Genomic DNA, 27,259 nt, shown 5'->3' with positions numbered 1-27,259 from the left:
TATGTCGATAATAAGCTAAAAAGTGAACCATCCGTTCAATCTTTTCTGAATTAGATCCGCTCTTATAGGAGGGCAGTCCTTTCATATTATTATTTTTTTGGGACAGGATAGACCAAAGTAAAAAGATGGAAGAGACAGTTTCAGAAAGTGGGCCGGATTCCAACTCACGATGCAGCGGTATATACCGTGCATTTGGAAAGTATTCAGACCCCTTGACTTTTTCCACATTGTTACATTATAGCATTATTATGAAAATGATTTTTCTTGTTAATTCCTCATCAATCTACACACAATTCCCCAGAATGACAAAGCAAAAACTGGTTTTTATATATTTTATTTAATGTATAAAAATGAAAAAATGAAATATCACATGTACATAAGTATTCAGACCATTTATTCAGTACTTTGTTGAAGTACCTTTGGAAGTGATTACAGTCTTCTTGGGTATGACGCTACAAGCTTGGCACACCTACAGTACCAGTCAAAAGTTTGGACACACCTACTCATTCCAGGGTTTTTCTTTATTTGTACTATTTTCTACATTGTAGAATAATAGTGAAGACATCAACTATGAAATAACACATATATAATCATTTAGTGACCAAAACAGTGCAAGGTTAAACAAATCAAAATATATTTTATATTTGAGATTCTTCAAAGTAGCCACCCTTTGCCTTGATGACAGCTTTGCACACTCTTGGCTTTCTCTCAACCAGCTTCATGAGATAGTCACCTGGAATGCATTTCAATTAACAGGTGTGCCTTGTTAATCCTTAATTTGTGGAATTTCTTTCCATCTTAATGCGTTTGAGCCAATCAGTTGTGTTGTGACAAGGTAGGGGTGGTATACAGAAGATAGCCCAATTTCCCTATTTGGTAAAAGACCAAGTCCATATTATGGCAAGAACAGCTCAAATAAGCAAAGAGAAATGACAGTCCTACTATCATTACTTTATGACATGAAGGTCAGTCAATCTGGAAAATTTCAAGAACTTTGACAATTTCTTCAAGTGCAGTCGCAAAAACCATCAAGCGCTATGATGAATCATTTTAATCATTTTACATTTTTATAAATTTGCTAAAATGCCTAACAACCTGTTTTCGCTTTGTCATTATGGGGTATTGCGTTGTTAAGTTCTAAATGAACCGAGTAAAACTGACAGAGCTTAAACCAAGTTTCTTCACCCATTGGGTCATACAGCTGCATAAGACAAAGTCATATTTCCAACAGTGGTAGTATATATACCCCAATTTGGGTGGAGTCTCCTCCTTCACTCTAAACATTACATCTTTATTACTAGGCAGGAAGTCAAGTGATGCGGGCAACAAACTGTTCCTTCTCCCTTAATGCGACCTGACCTCGATCCCCTACGATTAGATAAAACGTACTTGGATGAACTGTTGCAATCATAGAAATAGAATGACAGTGTCAGAGGAAGGCCCTAAAAATTGTCAAAGACACCAGCCACCCTAGTCATAGACTGTTCTCTCTGCTACCGCACGGCAAGCGGTACCGGAGCGCCAAGTCTAGGTCCAAGAGGCTTCTAAACAGTTTCTACCCCCAAGCTATAAGACTCCTGAACATCTAATCAAATGGCAGACTTTTTGCATTGCCCCCCATCTCTCTCTTCTTTTAATAACTCCTATATTACCTCCTCAATTACCTCGACTAAACGGTGCCCCCGCACAATGACTCTACCGGTACCCCCTGTATATAGCCCCGCTATTGTTATTTTACTGGTGCTCTTTAACTACATGTTTTTAACATTATTTCTTATTCTTAATCATATTTTTTTAACTGCATTGTTGGTTAGGGGCTTGTTAGTAAGTATTTCACTGTAAGGTCTATCTAAACCTGTTGTATTCGGCGCATGTGACTAATACAATATGATTTGATTATTCTAATTCTATGGTTGGTGTTGTTTAGCATGATAACAAATTAAAAAGACAGGTACAGTAGGAGTTTTTGTAACCAGATAGGAACCAAAGTGTTGGTTAGTGTTTCACAGGAGACCCTAATTACATTTGAATACCGGTAGATGTTAGATTCAGACAAAGATTTTAGAATATGCTTATCATTGTCATTATACAAACAACTTGCTGACACCCCACTGGTATCAGCCCGTATTAGAGCGAAATTTGGGTAGACATATTTGCCCCCTAGCTCCATTATATTTGCTCGCTAGTTAGTGAGTAGCATTAGCGGCTAGCGCAAATGTTATACTATAATACAGAAAACATGGATTTATATGAAAAATCTCAGAGGGGCTTGATGTGTGTAGGTCCTGGGAAGCAGCCGCAACACGACAGACGAAAAACGAGTAAACGATAAAAACATGTTTTTTTTTTGCTATCTGGATATGTCATTATCTTAATTTAGATTAGAATTCGGTTTTTCGTGTAGCCGTAGCGGATCAGTGAACTTACCTTCATAGGTTCCACTCTCTAGCAGGGCTCCGCTTTGCTCCAGTTCCATAAAGCGCTCCACGCTCACAAAGTTATAGTCCACCCCCGGCACCTCTCCCTCCTTTGGCAGCCTGGTGGTGCCTACAGAGGGAGAAGAAGAGGAAAGGAAGAGCGTTCCTTTATTGTCAATCGTTACAGACACAGAGGAATAGGAGGAGTGAGTATTGAGGGATCGCACACGTCAGAGAGAGAGAGAGAGAGAGAATTGAGGGATCGCACGCGTCAGAGAGAGAGAGAGAGAGAATTGAGGGATCGCACGCGTCAGAGAGAGAGAGAGAGAGAGAGAGAGAGAGAGAGAGAGAGAGAGAGAGAGAGAGAGAGAGAGAGAGAGAGAGAGAGAGAGACTTCTGATAATAATCCAAACCCATTTCATAATTGTATGCTATTGCAACATGGATTGGAAAGCAATAAGAGAGCTGTAAGGCCCCACCCAAGCAGTAGGGTTAAACGGATACATACTTACAAAGATGTGTAGTGGTGAACCAATATTTGTGAACGTGAGCCCTTCAAAACGCTAGGCTTGGGTGTATGTTTATAAGAGAAGATAGGATAAGACAAGATGAGCTTTTGTTTTTTCAGCTTCCACAGAAATGTGTAAACAACGTATAGAACATTTTGTCAAACGACATTGCTGATTCTCCACGCGCAAATCAATCTGAGGATGTTTGTGAACACACAGACCACTAACAAGCCATGATACACGCACTGCATGCACACGTGCACACACACACAGCCAGTCAGCTTATTGTGGAAACAGCATCATTGCAGAAACAGCACATTATTACCAAGCTGCAATTAGCCCTACTCTAAGCACCAGACTCTGGTGTGTGTGTGTGTGTGTGTGTGTGTGTGTGTGTGTGTGTGTGTGTGTGTGTGTGTGTGTGTGTGTGTGTGTGTGTGTGTGTGTGTGTGTGTGTGTGTGTGTGTGTGTGTGTGTGTGTGTGTGTGTGTGTGTATGCGTGTGTGTGCATCCGTTTAGATGTTAATACAGTAAGAGAAGGGGATTCTATGTGACAATGAGAGGCAGTGCTTGCGTCTGTCCCTCAAGTCGGTATGTGTTTGCATGTGTCTGTCAAATCAAATCAGATTATATTTGTCACATGCTTCATAAATAACAGGTGTAGACTAACAGTGAAATGCTTACTTACAGGCCCTTCCCAATGTCGGGGGTTCACCTTGGGGTCATGATAGGGGCTGTACCAAATGTTTATAAGATTATTATCAGGTTATAAGACCCCTCCCTCCTTACATTTATAGGGTCCTAGACTACGGATTAACACTATACATTATGAGGTTTAACATTGTTCCACGGTAATTTTCTAGTCTCTGCCTCTTATAAAGAAGAGAGATGAGTGAGTTCAGGGTGTCTGTGAGAAGAGCCTAAAAGATAAAAGAGATGCAGAGACCCCCAGGGAGTGTAAGATATAAGAGACTAGTCAGACAATCCACTATAAATCAACTTGGACATTTACTGCTATGCTTTTAGATAACACTAAAAGTCTTGTTTATATAGCTGTGTAGGCATGGTTTTGGTCTCATGAGTAGAAGGTAATGGCGTAGGCAGTTACATCACAGCGGGCTGACTACAAGCATGATAAAAGCAACTTGGGACCTTTTCTATTTTGCAGAACTTACTCGGAAACATTAGTGCTATGTTCCTGTTGTCAACTTCTGTCTGCAATTGCATTAATAAAGGTTTTTGAATGATTTAATTAAAGATATTGTCATAATGCTAATTTCACCAATGAGCCAATGATTGACAAGGAACAAGGAAAAGAACCCCAACACCAACAATGCACAGAGAAAAAAAGATAAATAATAGAAAAGTAATAACACAACGAGTAAATACACAACGAGTAACAATAGCTTAGCTATATACTAGGTAATTGAGGTAGATATGTACATAAGTAGGGATAAAGTGAATGGACAACAGGATAGAAAATAAACAGTAGCAGCAGCATATGTGATGAGTCAAAAAAGAGTTAGAGCAAAAAGGGTCAATGCAGATAACTAAATAACTAACCAATAGCTACCGGGACTAACTATTTAGCAGTCCTAATGCTTGGGAGTAGAAACTGTTCAGGGTTCTGTTATTTCCAGACTTGATGAATCGGACCGCTTGCCATTCGGTAGCAGAGAGAACAGTCTATGACTTGGGTGGCCGGAGTCTTTGACAATTTTTAGGGCCTTCCTCTGACACTGCCTGGAGTTGAGGTCCTGGATTGCAGGGAGCTCGGCCCCAGTGATGTACTAGGCCGTACACACTACACTCTGTCGCACTTTGTGGTCGGATGCCAAGCAGTTGCCATACCAAGAGGTGATGCAGCCAGTCAAGATGCTCTCAATGGTGCAGCTGTAGAACGTTATGAGGATATGAGTGCCCATGCCGAATCTTTTCAGCCTCCTGAGGAGGAAGAGGCGTTTTCATGCCTTCTTCATGACTGTGTTGGTGTGTGGACCATGATAATTCCTTAGTGATTTAGACACGAGGAACTTGAAGCTCTCGACCCGCTCCACAACAGTCCTGTCGATGTGGATGTGGACGTGCTCGGTCCTCCGTTTCTTGTAGTCCACGATCAGCTTCTTTGTCTTGCTGACGTTGAGGGAGAGGTCGTTGTCCTGGCACCACACTGCCATGTCACTGACTTCCTCCCTATTGGCTGTCTTGTCGTCGTCGGTGATCAGGCCAACCACCGTCGTGTTGTCAGCAAACTTAATGATGGTGTTGGAGTCGTGCCCTGTCATAGGTGAACAGTGAGTACAGGAGGGGAAGAGTACGCACCCTTGACGGGACCCCGTGTTCAGGGTCAGCATGGTGGATGTGTTGTTGCCTACCCGCACCCCCTGGGGGGCGGCCCGTCAGGAAGTCCAGGAACCAGTTGAAGAGGGTGTTCAGTCCCAGGGTCCTGAGCTTAGTGATGAGCTTAGAGGGAACTATAGTGTTGAACACTGAGCTATAATGCGTGTGTGTGTTTGTGTGTGTTTGTGTGTGTGTGCTTAGATGCACCAGTTAGAGATGATTTGTTCTAATGAAAGGCAGTGTTTGAGTCTGTGCCAAGTGGAAGCTCTACTCTACTCAAGCACACTGTAAACTCAAGACTATGGCGTTGGTTTCTTTGCAACTCCATTGATCAGCTAAGACCACTGATTGGTTAAGGAGAGAGAGAGAGGGCGAGGGAGCGAGCGAGAGATTGAGGGTTGTCTACGTTGTCTTTTTCTATCCATTGATTGGATTGCTTATTTCTATTCTCTGTCAAATTTGCTCAAGCAACTGCTTTTCACACACATACAATACAGTTTTTACTGTATCTCTTTCTATAGAAAATACAATTGTCTGGCCACAATGCCAGAAAATGTGGAGATAGAATATAAACACATACTCAACAAAGGGAAAGAGTTGACAAGCACTCAATGAAACAATCTGATGTAAAACAAGACCACAGTTCCAGTATCCCTACTAGCTAAGGTTTGAGAGACTAGTCTTTTTGTATAATGTGAGTTGTCAGTCAGTCAGTCAGTCAGACACACACACACACACACACACACACACAGATTTGACACACACACAGGCACACATGCAAACACATACCGACTTGAGGGACAGACGCAAGCACTGCCTCTCATTGTCACATAGGATCCCCTTCTCTTACTGTATTAACATCTAAATGGATGCACACACACACACACACACACACACACACACACACACATACACATACACACACACACACACACCAGAGTCTGGAGCTTAGAGCAGGGTTAATTGCAGCTTGGTAATAATGTTCTGTTTCTCCAATGTTGCTGTTTCCACAGTAAGCTGTCTGATTGTGTGTTTGTGTGTTGTGTGTGGCCGGCTAAGGGGCATGCACAACATTAATCTCATCTGTGAGCCAATCCCAGTGCAGCAGGAATTCCTAAATCCATTGCAGCATTCCCACTGGGGAGGAGGGCACAGCTGTGTGTGTGTGAGGGTGTGTGTCAGCAGCCTGCCCACAGCATTTCACCTTCTTTCCTTGGTTCCTGGTCAAAGCAACCAAATGAATAAATTACACCAGTGGTATAGTGGTCCCTGGAGAAGTGCATATACAGTAAAGTTTTCAGACCCCTTAACTTTTTCCACATTTTGTGACTTAACAGCCTTATTCTAAAATGGATTAAATAGTATTTTTCCCTTATCAATCTACACTCAGTACCCCATAATGACAAAGAAAAAACAGGTTGTGAAATGTATATACCACATTTACATAAGTATTCAGGCCCTTTACTCAGTACTTTGTTGAAGCACCTTTGGCAGCAATTACAGCCTCAAGTCTTCTTGGGTATGACGCTACAAGCTTGGCACACCTGTATTTGGGGAGTTTCTCCCATTCTCCTCTGCAGATCCTCTCAAGCTCTGTCAGGTTGGATGGGGAGCATCGCTGCACAGCTAATTTCAGGTCTCTCCAGAGATGTTCGATATGGTTCAAGTCAGGGCTCTGGCTGGGTCACTCAAAGACATTCAGAGACTTGTCCCGTAGCCACTCCTGTGTTCTCTTTGCTGTGTGCTTAGTGTCGTTGTCCTGTTGGAAGGGGAATCTTCGCCCCAGTCTGAGGTCCTGAGTGATCTGAAGCAGGTTTTTATCAAGGATCTCTCTGTACTTTTCTCCGTTCATCTTTCCCTCAATCCTGACTAGTCTCCCAGTCCCTGCCGCTGAAAAACATATCCACATCAGGATGCTGCCAACACCATGCTTCACCATAGGGATGGTGCCAGGTTTCCACCAGACGTGACACTTGGCATTCAGGCTAAAGAGTTCAATCTTGGTTTCATCAGACCAGAGAATCTTGTTTCTCATGGTCTGCGAGTCCTTTAGGTGCCTTTTGGTAAAGTCCAAGCGTGCTGTCATGTGCCTTTTAGTGAGTGGCTTCCTTCTGCCCACTCTACCATCAAGGCCTGATTGGTAGAGTGCTGCAGGGATGGTTGTCCTTCTGGAAAGCCCTTCAATCCCGATTGCTCAGTTGGCCGGGCGGCCAGCTCTAGGAAGAGTCTTGGTGGTTCCAAACTTCCTCCATTTAAGAATGGGGGAAGTTTGGAGTGGAGGTCACTGTATTTTTGTGGACTTTTAGTGCTGCAGACATTTTTTGAAACCCTTCCCCAGATATGTGCATCGACACAATATTTTCTCTGAGGTTTACGGACAATTCCATCGACCTCATGACTTGGTTTTTGCTCTGACATGCAATGTCAACTGTGGGACCTTTATATAGACAGGTGTGTGCCTTTCCAAATCATGTCCAATCAATTGAATTTACCACAGGTGGACTCCAATCAAGTTGTAGCAACATCAAGGATGATCAATGGAAACAGGATACACCTGAGCTCAAATCCGAGTCTCATAGCAAAGGGTCTAAATACGTATGTAAATAAGATACGTTTTTATTTTTAATACATTTGCCAAAATTTCCAAAAACCTGTTTTTCTTTGTCATTATGGGGTATTGTGTATAGATTGATAAGGAAATGTATTTATTCAATCCATTTTAAAATAAGGCTGTAATGTAACAAAATGTGTTAAAAGTCAAGGGCTCTGAATAATTTTCGAATGCACTGTCCTCTAATTTTCTCGAAAAAATACTAAAGGGCCCGCCCGGTGAAGGAAAAGGCACCCTGTGTGAAAGATTGACCTGAAATGATAAATCCCATATTGGTCTCCCAAGGCCAACCCAAGCTGTACTGAGCAAGTTGGCTAATAGTAGGCCTACTATTGAAACAGATACATAAATGAGGCTGTGAACTGAGTCATTAATTCACAGGTTTCTGATCCCCCCCCCCCAAAATGATGTCCATAACAATGCTTAAACCAGTTCAGATTTTTTTTAAATGGTGTAGTTAACCTTTAATTCTAGTGCACTCTTGTTTGGATAGCGGAGTTTCTGTAGCACATGAGGTGGAGTTTGCAAAACAAATAGCTCGTGGATTGGTGCAAATAATCATGATATCATTCTGGCAGGTATGCATAAAATACTTTGTAGCTAGTTAACATTTAATAGAGAAGGTTATTGGGAAAGCCCTTCCATCACCCAGAAGACGGTTAGGCCTGTCGTTAGCATCGCCATATTTTTCCTGTTCCTTAATTGTTTGCACCTGAACATTTTACTTCATATAACCAGCCGTCCCACAATAGAAAGGTGGAGGCAATTATTTTATAAAGACTTCCTCATGTGTGTTCTCCTGTCCTATTGGTTCTCTTTCAACTTTCTTTCATTGTCTACTCTAGCAGCCAAATGCATTATCCTAGTCATATTAGCAACCCATGATAGGTGTTGCATCTTTAGATGTCCCCTCTTTCTAACAGAAATCGGCATCTCTGTCCCTGAAACCGCTCGCATGTGTGGTTGCCCATTTTAGAATGGTGTTTTCCCGCAAATTGCATTTTGAAACATTTGCGCTAAGACGTACCACCGTGTGCACATTGCTGCACATGAAATGTGAAAAAATAAGTGTATCAACAGTTTAAGCAAAACATTCTGGGCCTGGTTTCCCAAAAGCATTTTAAGGCTAAGTTGAACTTAGAACCATAGGATCCTATGGTTCTAACAATGAACTTAGCCAAAGATGCTTTTGGGAAAACAGGCCCAGATCTGTTCCATTAGCCGTATTAATTGATAAGGTGTATACATCCACTAGGCCTCCACTACTATGATAAGCATTGTGGGGATTAATGAGTATATGCAATACCCACTGAAAAATAAGTGCACTACACCACTTCATTATACTGTATCAATTAATCTGTCTGCCCATAATCATCTATTCAGCCAGCCAGAGATGTTCAACTTCACTGCCATGATGTACTAACAAGAATGATATTTGCAGCCATCATAAAGGATGGTTTACAGGTTTGTTTCCGGAAGAAGCTAGCTAGCTAGGCTATCTAGTCAGTTAGGTTGGTGCTTGGTAACTAGCCAGCTAGGTTGGTTGACAGCCCCTGTGAAAAACTGTACATGTTATATTTTCATATTTCTATAATATTTGTGCTTAGTACTTGAACTTGTGTCCTCAAAAGCGACTACACCTCAGCAATGTATAATTATTTGTACCAGAAAGGTGAGATTTTAACCTTTCGTTGGTAAGAAAATCACCAGAAATCACACAACATTTCAAGATTATGTTATAATACTTGTATTGCATCAAATGATTGTTTTATGCAACAGAATAGAGTATTCTTAACTATTGTGTGTGTGTTCTACTGAGGATGGGCCTCTGGGAGAAAACACTGACAGGAGATTTACCATGTCTTTTGGGTGATAAAACCTAAAGAGAATTCCAGAGCATGAGTTAATGTTTATGTTCTATACCGTACCCGGGAGAGATGGTTCCAGTTTGGAGTTGAAGAGACAGACACTGGTCTCTATACAATGAAAACTGTTGACACAGCAGATACTGTCTGCTATGTATTATAGGTATCTTTCATACAAATCTTAACCTTGTGATCCATTATATATATCTGTTGTTCGTCATGTAGATTGAAAGGGGTGTATCTTGGCTATAAAAGACCTTTGTACTTTTGTCTCGGGGCTCTCAACGAATCATCTTAGCGTGATTCGTCGACCAGCCATCGCTATTGCAAAGCTCTCACTAATAAAGATTCAGGTTAAGTATAACTCTGACTTGTGTGATAAGTTTGTCTCTCCTCATTTGATAATAAAGAAATGAACCTCCACAAGACCTCCAGGCTGTGTAAGGGCTATTTGACCAAGAAGAAGGGTAATGGAGTTCTGTATCAGATGACTTGGCCTCCACAATCATCCGACCTCAACCCAATTGAGATGGTTTGGGAAGAGTTGGACAGCAGAATGAAGGAAAAGCAGCCAATAAGTGCTCAGCATATGTGGGAATTCCTTCAAGACTGTTGGAAAAGCATTCCAGGGGAAGCTGGTTGAGAGAATGCCAAGAGTGTGCAAAGCTGTCATCAAGGCAAAGGGTGACTACGTTGAAGAATCTAAAATCTAAAATATATTTAGATTTGTTTAACACTTTTTTGGTTACTACATGATTCCATATGTGTAATTTCATAATTTTGATGTCTTCAGTATTATTTTACAATGTAGAAAATAGTAAAAATAAAGGAAGATCCTGAAATAAGTAGGTGAGTCCAACTTTTGACTGGTACTATATGTAAAGGGGTAAGGTGAATAAGCATCAGGTTATACACTATACACACAAAAGTACACTGCTTCAAATGAGTGGATTCGGCTATTTCAGCCACACCCGTTGCTGACAGGTGTATAAAATCAAGCACACAGCCATGCAATCTCCATAGACAAACATTGGCATTAGAATGGCCTTACTGAAGAGCTCAGTGTCTTTCACCGTCATAGGATGCCACATTTCTAACAAGTCAGTTCGTCAAATTTCTACCTTGCTAGAGCTGCCGTGGTCAACTGTAAGGGCTGTTATTGTGAAGTGGAAACGTCTAAGAGCAACAACGGCTCAGCCACGAAGTGGTAGGCCACACAAGCTCACAGAACAGGACCGCCGAGTGCTGAAACGTGTAAACATCGCCTGTCCTTGGTTGCAACACTCACTACCGGGTTCCAAACTGCCTCTGGAAGCAACGTCAGCACAATAACTGTTTGTTGGGAGCTTCATGAAACGGGTTTCCATGGCCGGGCAGCCGCACACACAAGCTTAATCTCGCCATGCGTAATGCTAAGCGTCGGCTGGAGTGGTGTAAAGCTCGCCACCGTTGGACTATGCAGCAGTGGAAAAACATTCTCTGGAGTGATGAATTATGCTTCACCATCTGGCAGACCGATAGACAAATCTGGGTTTGGCATTGCCAGGAGAATGCTACCTGCCCCAATGCATTGTGCCAACTGTTAAGTTTGGGAGGCGGAATAATAGTCTGGGACGGTTTTCATGGTTCGGGCCCCGTAGTTCCAGTAAAGGGGAAATCTTAACGCTACAGAATACAATGACATTCTAGACAATTCTGTGCTTCCAAATTTGTGGCAACAGTTTGGGGAAGGGCCTTTCCTGTTTCAGCATGACAATGCTCCCGTGCACAAAGCGAGGTCCGTGGGTCAAAGACTTATTAGGTTTTCTTTTCTTTCTTTTTTTACAGCAATTACAATTCCCTAAAAGGCTTTTTTATGTTCATTGGAGTGTCACCTACTGTATGCCCTTATATTAGTTATATTCAAGAAAGCCAATAATTCAGTTTTATTGTGATTCATATGAATATACCCTAGTAAAATGTAATTCAGTATAACACTAAGTGTTTCTTTTATTGTCATTCTATGCCCATTTTTCATAATCACAAGGTTATATATCCATGCTTAGACGAGCAGAAATATAACTACGCAGAAAAAATTACATTCTTTTATTTTGAATACCACATATTTGATGTGTCACGGGTACAACTCAAAATGTGTTGGTTGTTTACAAAAACTTCCTGCCTTACACTGAAAAAATTTGTAAAATCTATGAAAATATCTCACTCCACCCTTTGAGATTTGTTTTTGTATCGCTGAGTCAACAAAACAAAGTACTGTATGACAATATTTTGTTACCCTGAACGAAGGCCCACAAATATTGATTAAAATGTGATTCCTTCCGCAATAACAATAATGATCCTATGAACTATTATTAATAGCTGCAATAGTAGTTTTCTTTTATCTATTTTTAAGTTATAAAACTGTGTAAAAAACAGGATAAGATGTTTAAAATGTGCAGGCTAGCTGAACTTCCATACTAGAGAGAGAACAAAGATCATGGGTTTTACTATGCAACATGCTTTTGGGAAACCAGGCCCAGATCTGTTCCATTAGCCTTATTAATTGATAAGGTGTATACCTCCACTAGGCCTCCACTACTATGATAAGCATTGTGGGGATTAACGAGTATATGCAATACCCACTGAAAAATAAGTGCACTACACCACTTCATTATACTGTATATCATTTCATTCACGTAGGATTAAATCAGCATTGAACTGTTGCTGACAGCAGCATGAAACCATGGAAACAATATCATGCATTTCTTCTGGCTAGTCTTTCCTCCCTAGCAATGGGATCTGCGTTAATCTTTTGGCTGTGCAGTGCAGCCCTCTCGTTATTAGGCAACGGCATCTACCGTATAAAGATAATGTGCATTGAAATACCTTAAAATGCAATGAAATAGTTTAAAATTATAATATTCAGTATTCAAACAAGTAAATATGAATTGCATGATTAAATGTTATAAACTAGTGAAAACATGGGATAACAAGGCTCCTGTCGTTCAGCATAACGGGTGACATTGTGGTATGACATGAAACTTTTGTTGTGCTGAAGGACAAAAGCGTGATACTGAAGGACGGGATTTCATACAAACAGGCAGTTCCTTGGCCACCTATATAAAGTAATGACCTTGACCTATAAAGATTATCATTCATTTTCATATTTAATATAGCTTTTTATAAAATAATAACGTTACAATTATGTTTTCTGTGCTGTACTGAAGGACATGCGTTTTTGTTACAAAGGTTACTAGAGGGTGAAAAGGTGAAATCATCAAATATTTCAGAGAGATTTACTCACCTCATCACATTGATAGAGGGTCTTCAATGTGTCTTCTTTGTGATGTCACACACTGTCACATGATTACCATCATATGATATGCTTTAAAATGGCTTTTTACCTTTGTTATACTGAATGAGATTGATGAAGCGCAAAAGTTATTAAAGTTTTAATTAAAAAATTAGATACCGTATTTCGCCCATTATTCTATATATTGTTGCAAACACTAACACAATTATGCCATGGGTGTTAATTTATATTTTTAGGGTGAATTTCAAAATTTTAAAAACACTCAAACACTGTCATTTGAATTTTAACCCGACAGTTACAGTGAAGGACATTTTGACACTTTAGAGCTCAATAACTCTCTTAATTTAATAGTTTGCAACACAAATATTTCTGGGTCAAAAGAAGGGTAAGAGTTGAGTGATTTAACATAATATTTATACATATACATATTTTTATGTTAAATGAATGGCCTTCGGACACCAAATTTACGTCTCGTCTTTGACCCCCATACAGAAATGGTTTGTCGAGATCAGTGTGGAAGAACTTGACTGGCCTGCACAGAGCCCTGACCTCAACCCCAATGAACACCTTTGGGATGAATTGGAACGCCGACTGCAAGCCAGGCCTAATCGCCCAACATCAGTGTCCGACCTCACTAATGCTCTTGTGACTGAATGGAAGCAAGTCCCCGCAGCAATGTTCCAAAATGTAGTGAAAAGCCTTCCCAGAAGAGTGGAGGCTGTTATAGCAACAAAGGAGGGACCAACTCCATATTAATGCCCATGGTTTTGGAATGAGATGTTTGACAAGCAGGTGTCCACATACATTTGGTCATGTAGTGTATGATAAACGGAATACTGTAGCAGCAGCGTAAATGATGATTGTATGTGAGTGTGTGTGCGTGTGTGTAGATTCAGTATAAATGTGTGGGCATGATATGTGCGCGTGAGTGTGTAGAGTCCTGTGAGTGTGCATAGAGACAAGGGTTAAGTCAGATAGTCCGTGCAGCCATTCTGTTTTATTTTTTTTCAGGGGCTTGTGTAGCCATTCTGTTAGCTATTTAGCAGTCTTATGGCTTGGGGATAGAAGCTGTTCAGGAGCCTGTCAGCGTCAGACTTGATGCACTGGTACCGCTTGCCGTGCGGAAGCAGAGAAAATAGTCTATGACTTAGGTGGCTAGAGTTCTTAACAATTTTCCGGGCCTTCCTTTCACACCGCCTGATATAGAGGTCCTGAATGACAGGGAGCTCGGCCCAGTGATGTACTGGGCTGTCCACACCACCCTCTGTAGCACCTTGCGATAGAGGGTGGTGTTGTTGCCATACCGAGCAGTGATGCAACCAGTCAAGATGTTCTCAATGGTGCAGCTGTATAACTTTTGGAGGATTTGAGGGCCCATGCCAAACCTTTTCAACATCCTGTGTGTGTGTGATTGGACCATTTAAAGTCCTTGATGATTTGGACACTGAGGAACTTGAAGCTGTCAAACCGCACCCACTTCAGAATGGTCGCTGTGGATGGGGGCACAGCACTTACAGTTGACCGCGGCAGCTCTAGCAAAGTAGAAATTTGACGAACTGACGTGTTAGAAATGTGGCATCCTATGACGGTGAAAGACACTGAGCTCTTCAGTAAGGCCATTCTAATGCCAATGTTTGTCTATGGAGATTGCATGGCGGTGTGCTTGATTTTATACACCTGTCAGCAACGGGTGTGGCTGAAATAGCCGAATCCACTTATTTGAAGCAGTGTACTTTTGTGTGTATAGTGTATAACCTGATGCCTAGTCACCTTACCCCTATACATATAGTACCAGTCAAAAGTTTGGACTCACCTACTTATTTCAGGATCTTCCTTTATTTTTACTATTTTCTACATTGTAAAATAATACTGAAGACATCAAAATTATGAAATTACACATATGGAATCATGTAGTAACCAAAAAAGTGTTAAACAAATCTAAATATATTTTAGATTTTATATTCTTCAACGTAGTCACCCTTTGCCTTGATGACAGCTTTGCACACTCTTGGCATTCTCTCAACCAGCTTACCCCTGGAATGCTTTTCCAACAGTCTTGAAGGACTTCCCACATATGCTGAGCACTTATTGGCTGCTTTTCCTTCATTCTGCTGTCCAACTCATCCCAAACCATCAAAATTGGGTTGAGGTCGGGTGATTGTGGAGGCCAAGTCATCTGATACAGAACTCCATTACTCTTCTTCTTGGTCAAATAGCCCTTACACTGCCTGGAGGTCTTGTGGTGGTTCATTTCTTTATTACCAAATGAGGAGAGACAAACTTATCACACAAGTCAGAGTTATACTTGAACTGAATCTTTATTAGTGAGAGCTTTGCAATAGCGATGGCTGGTCGACGAATCACGCTAAGATGATTCGTTGAGAGCCCCGAGACAAAAGTACAAAGGTCTTTTATAGCCAAGATACACCCCTTTCAACCTACATGACGAACAACAGATATATAGAATGGGTCACAAGGTTAAGATTTGTATGAAAGATACCTATAATACATAGCAGACAGTATCTGCTGTGTCAACAGTTTTCATTGTGTAGAGACCAGTGTCTGTCCCTTCAACTCCAAACTGGAACCATCTCTCCCTGGTACGGTATAGATTCGTTGAGAGCCCTGAGACAAAAGTACAAAGGTCTTTTATAGCCAAGATACACCCCTTTCAACTGTGATGGCATTTTCCTGTATTACCAAATGAGGAGAGTTACAAACTACACACCAGTCAGAGTTATACTTAAACTTCATCTTTAATGAGCTTTAAGCTTTAGCCTTTGACTTTCAACAATTCACTATCTATAATGAATTTTGAGAGTCCCTACAGAAGAATACAAAGATCTTTTATAGCCAAGATACACCCCTCTCAACTTACATGACGAACCACAGATCTTAGGAACAGTTCACAAAGGTTAAGATTTGTATGAAAGATATCTATAAAACATAGCAGACAGTTACTGCTGTGTCAACAGTTCTCATTGTAAAGACCAGTGTCTGGCCCCCTCCTACTCCGAACTGGAACCCGTCTCACCCTGGTACGGTATAGCACACAAACATTACCTTTACTATCTGGAATTCTCTTTAGGCTTTATTACCCAAAGACATCGTAAATCTCCTCTGTCAGTGCTATCTCATAGAGGCCCATTCTCAGTGGAACACACACACACAATAGTCGACAGAATCCTCTATTCTGTCGAATAAAACAACCATTCCAATGCAATACAAAGATTATAATATAATTTTACAAGCACTATAACATAATCTTGCAATTTTCCATGACACAACCTACATGACGAACAACAGATATATAGAATGGGTCACAAGGTTAAGATTTGTATGAAAGATACCGGCACAGAGCCCTGACCTCAACCCCATCGAACACCTTTGGGATGAATTCGAACGCCGACTGCAAGCCAGGCCTAATCGCCCAACATCTGTGTCCGACCTCACTAATGCTCATGTGACTGAAAGAAGCAAGTCCCCGCAGCAATGTTCCAAAATGTAGTGAAATGACAGAAGTGTTTTTAAATACCAGCTTGTTATATTTCGGTAACACTTCATTTGACGCATAGAGTCATGATGCAATCATAACCATGTTATAACAGGTGACATAAATTGCCATAACCTGTCAATATTGTCATAACACTGTAATTCCATATTTTTAGAACTGTTGTGACATATGTTGTGTTATTTTATGGCTGGTTATGACACCTACATAAGAGTGTCAAAGCCTACAAAACCTACCACAAGGTAAACCATTCAATTAAACCATTGCCTACTTGTAATCAGTATGTTCATGTTACTTATCATTACATTTAAAGTACCAGTCATAAGTTTGGACACACCTACTCATTCCAGGGTTTTTCTTTATTTGTACTATTTTCTACATTGTAGAATAATAGTGAAGACATGAAAACTATGAAATAACACACATGGAATCATGTAGTAACCAAAAAAGTGTTAAACAAATCCAAATATATATATTTCAGATTCTTCAAAGTAGCCACCCTTTGCCTTGATGACATCTTTGCACACTCTTGGCATTCTCTCAACCAGCTTCATGAGGTAGTCACCTGGAATGCATTTCAATTAATTAAATAACACACCAGCCAGCTGGTCTGCGCATGCTCTGAGGACACGGCTAGGGATGCCGTCTGGGCCATCAGCATTGCGAGGGTTAACGTGTTTAAATGTTTTACTCACGTCAGCCACTGAGAAGGAGAGGGTGTTAAGCGAGCCGCGGCGGTGGCACTGTATAATCCTCAAAGTTGGACAAAGAAGGTGTTTAGTTTGTTTGGAAGCGTGACGTTGGTATCCGTGATTTCCTGTAGAACCTGCCACATGCATCTCGTGTCGGAGCCGTTGAATTGCGACTCCACCTTGTCCCTGTACCGGCATTTCGCTAGTTTGATTGCCTTGCGGAGGGAATAATTACACTTTATATTCAGCTATATCATAAGACCTCTTTCCTTGGTTAAATGCAATGGATCGCGCTTTCAGTTTTTCGTGAATGCCGCCATCCATCCACGGTTTCTGGTTAGGGTAGGTTTTAATAGTCACAGTGGGTGTGATATCTCCAATGCACTTTTTTTTATAAATGGTGATTGGTCAGACCAGCATTGAATGGTTCTCGTCACAGGTACATCCTGATTGAGTTTCTGCCTATAAGCCGGGACGAGCAAGATGGCGTCGTGGTCGGATTTGACGAAGGGAGTGCAGGGGAGGGCTTTGTATGCATCGCGGAAGTTAGAGTAGCAGTGGTCGAGAGCATTAGCCCTACGTGTTGTGCAATCAATATGCTGATAAAATGTAGGTAACATTGATCTCAAATTTGCTTTGTTAAATTCCCCAGCTACAGTAAATGCAGGCTCTGGATATATAGTTTCCAGTTTACTACATAGAGTCCAGTGAAGTTCCTTGAGGGCCATCTTGGTGTTCGCTTGAGGGGAGGATGTACACAGCTATAACTGACGAGAATTCTCTTGGTAGGTAGAATGGCCGGCATTTGATTGTAAGGAATTCTAGGTTGGGTGAGCAGAAGGACTTGAGTTCCTGTGTGTTGTTATGATCACACCATGAGTTGTTAATCATTAAGCATACACCCCCACCCTTCCTCTTCCCAGAGAGGTGTTTATCTCTGTTGGCGTGATGCATGGAGAAGCCCGGTGACTGGACCGATTCCAACAACATATCCCGAGAGAGCCATGTTTCTATGTACCAGAGAATGATGTCTCTCTGGAAGGCAACCCTTGCTCGAATTTTGTCTACCTTGTTGTCAAGAGACTGGACATTGGCGAGTAGTATACTTGGGAGCAGTGACCAAAGCCTGACCAGAAGACCGCTCCGTCTGCAACGCTGTTGTTTTCGGTCAGCTGCTGGGATTAGATCCATTGTCCTGGGTGGTGGTCCGAAGAGAGGATCTGCTTCGGGAAAGTCGTATTCCTGGTCGTAATGTTGGTAAGTTGATGTTGCTCTTATATCCAATAGTTCTTCCCGGCTGTATGTAATACGATTTCCTGGGGTAACAATGTAAGAAATAATACATAAAAAAATTACTGCATAGTTTTCTAAGAACGATCTCTGTCGGCGCCATTTTTTCTGTATTGTTGTAGAACGTTGTAGACAGAAAGACTTGGATAGAATGTTTCCCATCGGCACAACTGCTTGGGATGCAGAATACAATGTTTTTAACATGGAGATAAATCCTTTACCAAAGCAAAACCAAAGGCCTCCAAAACACACCATAAATAGTTCCATTCTAGCCTATCAAAGGCTTTTTCTGCATCCAAACTAAAAAGTGCAACAGGGACTGGGTTGTTTTCAGACTCATTTATGATATGGAATAGACGTCTAATATTGTCTGAGGCTAAATTACCCTTTATAAACCCAGTTTGATCGCTGCTTGTCCTACAAGCAGTTCTAATCTGATGTCAAGTACCTTTGCAAACAGCTTGAGCTATGTTGTAATAAGATTTGCCCTTTTTTAACAAAACTATAATCAGTGAAGTGTTTTGGTCTGGAATTCTCCATGTTTTAATGCATGATTGATAGAACCAAGAATTAGTGGCCCAACAATATCCCATATTTCAAGAAACAGCTCAGAAGGGAAACCATCAAGTCCTGGTGATTTGCCTCTTTTCATAGATGTTAATGCATTCCTGAGTTCTTCAAGAGTAAGTGGGGAATCAAAGAATCCAGATTTCTCTCTGTCGAGTTTGGGAAGGCCCAATGATGATAAGAAGTGTGTCATCTTACTGTGATCAGGATCCGCCTCTAATGTATATAATTGGGAATACAACTGCCATAACGTATCATTTATTTCTGCTGGGTCATGTGATATCTTACCAGTTGGTGTTTGAATTGTATTGATACAAGAAAACGCCTCATTTTGCTTAAGCCTTGCAGCCAAAAGTCTACTAGCTTTCTCCCCTGCAGAATAGCATGTTACTCTTGTGCGATGCATTATACATTTTGCTTTAGATTGTAGTAAAGTGTTATACTCATGTTTTAATGCTGTTAAAATCTTCCCCTTTTGCTCTGTACATTTTTGTTTCTGCTCATTTTCAACCAGAGCAATCTGTTTTTCCAGATCTACTACTTTTTTTTACTGCGAGTTGAGTTCAGATGTGAGGCAAACAAGGTACAGTTTCCCCTCAGAAAACATTTTGTCACCTCCCAAAGTGACTGAGGGGATGTGGCTGTATCTCTATTAAACAATACAAATTCTTTCAACTTTGCTGAAAGTTTTGTAAAAAATGCCTTATTCTGCAGCAATGTTGCGTTGAAGCGACATTTTCTGTCACCTTTCTGTTTGTAGCTGTCAAGTAAGATACTATACAGGACAGCTCCATGGTCAGAAATTACTATTGGGAGCAGCTCGGTTGTCTGAATACACCTGTTTATATACGGAGATACAAATATGTAGTGTATCCGTGAAAATGTATTATGTCAAAGTGTAATCTTCGACAGTCAAATTCCTTAGACGCCAGGCGTCTAAAATATTAAGCTCTGCAGAAATGAGATGAGATCACCAGAAGCCTGATCAGTTTGAGAGTGCGATGAAAGATGAGATCTATCTAACTGAGAATTACATACCTGATTAAAATCTCCTCCCACAACAAGTTGGTATTCTGAAAGATCTAATAGTCTTTTTGAGATAGAACTAAGGAAATTAGAATTCGATATGTTTGGGCAATATATTGAGGCAAAACACATCTTAGTGTGATTTATAACCGTAGTTACAAATACGAAACGTCCTTCATCGTCATTATCAGAACCATCAACAACCTGAACGCGTAGTCTTTTTTATCAAATAATATTAAAACACCTTTCATTTTATTAGTGGCTGAGGAGTGAGCAACACATTTATAGTATCTGTTTTGGAATCTATTGACATCAGAATGTTTGAGGCGGGTTTCTTGTATTAGGGCGATATCAACCTTTTTGCGTCTGATGTATTCTAAGCATTTGGTACCCTTGATAGCGGAATTCAAAGCATGGGAATTTAACTTCTTATGGCTGCAGGGGCAGTATTGAGTAGAGTGGATGAAAGGTGCCCAGAGGTGCCCCTAGTAAACGGCCTGCTCCTCAGTCCCAGTTGCTAATATATGCATATTATTATTTGTATTGGATAGAACGCACTCTGAAGTTTCCAAAACTGTTTGAATGATGTCTGTGAGTATAACATAACTTATATGGCAGGCAAAAACCTGAGAAAAAATCCAAACAGGAAGTGGGAATTCTGAGGCTGGTCGATTTTCAACCAAGATCCTATTGAATTCACAGTGAGATATGGATGACTTTGCACTTCCTCCGGCTTCCACTAGATGTCAACAGTCTGTAGAACCTTGGCTGATGCCTCTACTGTGAAGTGGGGCCGAAGGAGACAGAAATTTGTCAGGTCTATCATGACCTGACCATGCTCTGACCATGCACGTTCACATGAGAGGGAGCTATGTTCCATCGCACATCTGAAGTCAATGTAATTCTCCGGTTGGAACGTTATTCAATATGTATGTTAACAACATTCTAAAGATTGATTCAGTACATCGTTTGACATGTTTCTACTGACTGTAACGGAACTTTTGGACATTTCGTCACGTTATAGTGGTCGCGCTTTGTGACTTTGGTTAGGGAGATTGGTAAACAATTCCAAAGTAGCTAATTGTAATTGTACATAAATAACGGACATTATTGAACAAATCAAGCATTTATTGTGGACCTGGGATTCCTAGGACTGCATTCTGATGAAGTTCATCAAAGGTAAGGAAACATTTATCATGTATTTTCTGGTTTCTGTTGAGTCCAACATGGCGGCTAATTTGACTATTGTTCTGAGCTCCGTCTCAGATTATTGCATGGTTTATTTTTCCGTAATTTTTTTTGAAATCTGACACAGCGGTTGCATTAAGGAGAGGTATATCTATAATTCCATGTGTATAACTTGTATTATCATCTGCATTTATGATGAGTATTTCTGTTGAAACGATGTGGCTATGCAAAATCACTTGATGTTTTTGCAACTAGTGAATCTAACGCGCCAATGTAAACTCAGATTTTTTTATATAAATATGAACTTAATCAAACAAAACATGCATGTATTGTGTAACATGAAGTCCTATGAGTGTCATCTGATGAAGATAATCAAAGGTTAGTGATTCATTTTCTCTATTTCTGTTTTTTGTGAAAGCTATCTTTCGCTGGAAAAATGGCTGTGCTTATTGTGGTTTTGTGGTGACCTAACATAATCGTTTGTAGTGCTTTCGCTGAAAAGAATATTTGAAATCGGAAACTTTGGTGGGATTAACAACAAGATTACCTTTAAAATGATATAAGACACATGAATGTTTGAGGAATTTTAATTATGAGATTTCTGCTTTTTGAATTTGGCGCCCTGCACTTTCACTCGCTGTTGTCATATCATCCCTGTATGATGGCAGCCATAAAAGGTTAACTGGAGTCTATTTGCTTAAATGGAGTATATTTCTTAGGAGCCTAGACCTATATAAAATAACTTAACTGGCTGAGGTAAGCGATGAGGCTTAACAGCCGAATAGAAGTAGGATTTTTTTTATTAGGCCTACTTACAATTGCAAAAGGTCTCCCGTTCGCACAATACAGGAATTCTTTAGCTAAATAGCCCAGTACTCTACTGCCGACGTCACGTTGTACAGCGCCATATTTTCCGTTCCATCCTTACAGAAACCCAGAAGGTTTTTTAGTTTTCATGGAATAGAAACACCATAATATTAATCAAATTAATTAAGCAAGTACCAGTCAAAAGTTTGGACACGCCTACTCATTCCAGGATTGTTCTATATTTTCACTATTTTCTACATTGTAGAATAATAGTGAAGACATCACAAATGTAGCAGGTGTTGCCCATCATGCAAATGTTTCCTATTAGCAGGACAATATACTTTTTATAACACGGCTACTGTTGTGAAAATCCCTCAACTTGCAATGTATTCGATGCTTAAGTACTCTAAAGTGTTACCTTTCTAACTCAAAACAGCAGTACAGTATTTGTTCATCAACATCTTTATGCTTTTGTTAATAAAATAACGAGAAAAAAGACATTCAAATGCGGATGTTTATATTAACCACATTTTAGTCGCACTTCCACCCAGCTCCACGACCACAGGTAAAACTAGGCTGAGATGATCAATGTATTTGTTGCATTGTTGTATCGTCAATTTCGCTAGCCAAAACATCTTGATGGCCTTGACCAGTTCATCTTTGCCTGTCGGCTTGGCAGAGTTACGGATGAATGTTTTCAATTGATGCCAAACAAGTTCGATCGGGTTTAAATCAGGAGACCTACATGTAGAGATGAAAAAAATATTTTTAGATATACTGTAGGCCTACCGAAGGTGTTGTAGGTCTTTTATTTATTTTTATTTTACCTTTATTTTACTACATAAAGGTCTACTTACTCTGCTGGTGTCTTGACCCAGTTTATGGCCTCATTTGCAATGCAAACCCAGGTGGCAATGTGTTTTGGGTCATTGTCTGCATTTGGAGAAGAAAAAAATACATTTAGCCTAACAAGTCAAAATTAGGTACAATAATAGAAATACACATGTAAATAGGCCTAAACGTAAATATTGCTATAATCCTACCTTGAAAGAAATGATGTGTACCGAGAAACACCTCTCTGACCGTCATGTTCCTCAAAGAAATCTCGAGCCATGATATCTGAAAAAGGAGGCAAGAGTGAAATATTGTGGAACACATAACAGTCCGTAAGGTGTAGGCTACAATATTTTAATGTAACTTTTGCTATGTAAATAGCCAAACTTACCATCAAAAATCCAATATGGGCCTCGTGCCTGGCGAGAAATTGCCCCCCACACATGGAGTTTGAGCGGATGCTTGGGACTCGGCTTGCTTGATCTTCTTCCTTTTTTTCTGTAGCAATTTTGAGCAAATTGCTCAAAGGCCACGGGTGATTTGTCTGTGAAGATGACATTATCAAATGTCTCGCCAGCTTTGATCCATGCCTGGGCCTGCAGGACGCAAAGTTCTTTGTTTGTCAGACGAATCATTGGGTCGAAACTACAGAACAGTACAAAACAAGCGAACACACATGGTTAATGTTCTGATCATTTAAAAAAAGATATAAATAAAACATTTTTTACCGAACCTTTCCCAAGTCCACGCAAGTTTCTTCAACTGTCTTCTGCCTGTAATTAGAGCGATGTCGACCTCGTGTCGTGATGCCAGCAGATTACAGATTGCCTTTGCCAATCGCTCATCATCTTCATGAATATAAGCAAGTGATGTCTGCTAAATGACAAAGTTAGGTTTCTCCAGAAATAAATAATTCTAAATAACAAACTGGCTTCATTTACAAATTAGTGAGAATGTCTCACCCCGTGTTCAAGAATTGCCTTTTTCCTAGCTCACTCTAGGTTAGATGAAAAGGAAACCTCCAAAATATTGTTACTTTTTAAACAAAACGGTTATTATTATTATTTCATTAATTTAGAATGATATAAAAGCCCCTTAGATATTCTCACAGATCCTAATGGAAAATGCCCCTTAGAGATTAATTTAGAGCCCTCCAATAAATGTAATTATTGGCGGAGAGTCACATCATTGGGAAAAGAAAATTGATATACTGTAGGCCTACCATAGGTGAAATGAGTCTCACTTGTGTTGAGTATTGTGCTGTTAAAAAATGGTGTAGGTCTTATATATTTAAAGAGCATATTGAAGTTAGAAGCGTTTCACGCTGCTCTGAGGCAAGCATGGGGACAGGTCTTGATAAATCAATTCGATTTTTATTTTCACTTCATCTCCATTTGGGTATTGGTTAGACAAGAATTAGAAAATTAGGGTGCAGAAATGTTATGCTCTTAGTGTAACCGTTATTTAACTAGGCAAGTCAGTTAAAAATAACACATTTTTATTTACAAGGACAGCCTACTCCTTCCTCCCGTTGTACAGCACTATATTTTCCATTCCATCCTAACGGAAACCCTGAGGGTTTATTTTTTTGTTTGTAAAGTCAAAATTAATTTCTCTCGAAAGCAGTTCCTCCAGGGATTCCTTGACTGCTCGTTTGACCATTTAAGTGTAAACTTAAATGTTTTATTACCATAGCATTTTTGTATGTTCACTATAGTTATGTACTTGGAAATGTATCAAGTGACCAATTCGGCCACTTGTGTACATCTGGGCAAACTCGTGAGGGACACCTGGGAGACTTGATACAAAATATTATGTTGAGCTCTCATTCTTGAACGTATCAGTCTGAAACTTTGCACATACACTGCCACCCTCTTGTGGACAACATCACAATTACACCCAGCTTCCTAGGTAAATGTATGGCCTTTCTTTTGCATTGCAAAGATGATGCAAAAAATAAATAAATAGAAAACACATGTTTGTTTGCTTTGACTTTCACCAGTTCTCTTTGGTCGCAATGTCATTTTTAGATAAGCAGCTGTGTTACCAGGGTGGAGTTTCGTGCGGTGTGAGGAGAACTGGAAAGTTGTGACTTTCACACCTACAGTAGCCGGGCTATAAAGAGTCCATTGTCCTGCTAATCGGGCTACAAGTGTTTGAAAACCTGTTTTCAAAATGCCACCAGCTGTCCATCAGTAATGTAAATAAAAACACAGCATCTTGGTTACATTCTTTATTGTAACCACAATGTCACAAATAATTTGTATCTACCTTTCCAATTACTTTTAGTGTTTGGGATTTACAAATGTGTGCTTTTCACTAAATTTTTCGTTAAATCCAGTTCGGATTTAATTATAACTTTTGTGTGACGCCTTTAGTGAGAGGTCTAATGCTTTAATATTTAATCATATCTGCCCTCCGAATTCATATCTAAGGAGCATTTCGTGTAGACTGGCACTAAGAAAAACGGGACGTTTCCCTAGTCAGCGCCATTATTAGTGCAGTGCCCCTTAAACGGGATGGGCGGCTCTGCGGCCCATCCCGTGCCCCCTGCTCTCGTGCCTTGAACCTTGCTCACCCACCGCTATTTCAGTGGATACAGCTGGAGAACAAGATGCAGGCCTCTTTATTGTCCCTAGAATTTCTAAGCAAACAGCTGGAGGCAGGGCGTACTCCTTTGGAGCTAAATTGTTATGGAATGGTCTGCCTATCTGTGCGAGAGACGCAGACTCGGTCTCGACCTTTAAGTCTTTAGTGAAGACTCATCTCTTCAGTAGGTCCTATGATTGAGTGCAGTCTGGCCCAGGGGTGTGAAGGTGAACGGAAATGCACTGGAGCGACGAACCGCCCTTGCTGTCTCTGCCTGGCCGGTTCCCCTCTCTTCACTGGGATTATCTGCCTCTAACCCTATTATGGGGGCTGAGTCACTGGCTTACTGGTGCTCTTCCATGCCGTCCCTAGGAGGGGTGCGTCACTTGAGTGGATTGAGTCACTGATGTGAACTTCCTGTCCGGGTTGGCGCCACCCTCGGGTTCGTGCCATGGGGGAGATCTTGGTGGGCAATACTCGGCCTTGTCTCAGGGTAGTAAGTTGGTGGTTTGAAGATATCCCTCTAGTGGTGTGGGGGCTGTGCTTTGGCAAAGTGGGTGGGGTTACATCCTTCCTGGTTGGCCCTGTCGGAGGGTATCATCGGACGGGGCCATAATGTCTCCCGACCCCTCCTGTCTCAGCCTCCAGGATTTATGCTGCAATAGTTTGTGTGTTGGGAGGCTAGGGTCAGTCTGTTATATCTGGAGTATTTCTCCTGTCTTATCCAGTGTCCTGTGTGAATTTAAGTATGCTCCCTCTAATTCTCTCTCTCTCTTTCTCTCTGAGGACCTGAGCCCTAGGACCATGCCTTAGGACTACCTGGCCTGATGACTCATTGCTGTCCCCAGTCCACCTGGTCATGCTGCTGCTCCAGTTTCAACTGTTCTGCCTGCGGCTATGGAAACCTGACCTGTTCACCAGACGTGCTACCTTGTCTCGGACTTCCTGTTTTCAGCTTTCTCTCTCTCTCTCCTGCACCTGCTTTCTCTAACTCTGAATGATCGGCTGTAAAAAGCCAACTGTAATTTACTCCTGAGGTGCAGACCTGTTGCACCCTCTACAACCACTGTGATTATTATTATTTGACCCTGCTGGTCATCTATGAACGTTTGAACATCTTGACCATGTACTGTTATCATTTCCACCCCGGGACAGCCAGAAGACAATGTCACCAGAAACGGGACATCAAAAACAATGGGTTGCTGTTGTTGGACAAGACACTTTGACAGCAGAGGACATCATAGCTCAAAACCAAACATGGACAGACTTTAGTGTAAGTATGACGCAAAAGTGGCTTTTTTGCTTTGATTGTTTATTACTTTTAAACTTTAAAGAAAGTTGATACAGTTGAAGTCGGAAGTTTACATACACTTAGGTTGGAGTCCTTAAAACTCGTTTTTGAACCACTCCACAAATTTCTTGTTAACGAACTATAGTTTTGCCAAGTCAGTTAGGACATCTACTTTGTGCATGACACAAGTAATTTTCCCAACAATTGTTTACAGACAGATTATTTCACTTATAATTCACTGTATCACTAATATTAATCATTTAATCAAAGGACAATATCTCACAGATAACATGGAAAAAATAAATACTCACCCTGCCAAAGCAATTGAGCAGCAGATGGTGCCACTGGCCTGTGCAACCTGCCTTGCGTGTGTTCATCTTTTCTTGGCGCTCCTTCTTCCGCCAAGGATCCATTCTGTAATTTTCAAAGA

General features: G+C 40.8%; 1 protein-coding gene and 1 long non-coding RNA gene across 6 annotated transcripts in view; both read right to left on the bottom strand.

Annotated features, from left to right (window-relative positions):
* Nucleotides 1-27,259, bottom strand: part of LOC139540411 (membrane-associated guanylate kinase, WW and PDZ domain-containing protein 2-like) — a 305,518-nt gene that overhangs the window by 186,026 nt on the left and 92,233 nt on the right. For all 5 annotated transcript variants that reach the window (XM_071344211.1, XM_071344210.1, XM_071344209.1 and 2 more), the window contains exon 3: nt 2,428-2,547. In XM_071344211.1, the coding sequence (XP_071200312.1) occupies nt 2,428-2,547 (120 nt within the window). The remainder of the gene's footprint in view (nt 1-2,427; nt 2,548-27,259) is intronic.
* Nucleotides 15,334-27,133, bottom strand: LOC139540415 (uncharacterized). Its single transcript, XR_011668190.1, has 4 exons — nt 23,341-27,133; nt 23,159-23,234; nt 22,973-23,048; nt 15,334-22,856 (listed from the first exon to the last, which is right to left on the bottom strand). It is a non-coding gene; the product is annotated as an uncharacterized lncRNA (long non-coding RNA).

The sequence above is a fragment of the Salvelinus alpinus genome, chromosome 15 (assembly GCF_045679555.1).
Source record: "Salvelinus alpinus chromosome 15, SLU_Salpinus.1, whole genome shotgun sequence".
NCBI lineage: Eukaryota > Metazoa > Chordata > Actinopteri > Salmoniformes > Salmonidae > Salvelinus > Salvelinus alpinus.
Note: the sequence above shows the minus strand (reverse complement) of the source record. Positions and strands in the feature narration are given on the sequence as shown.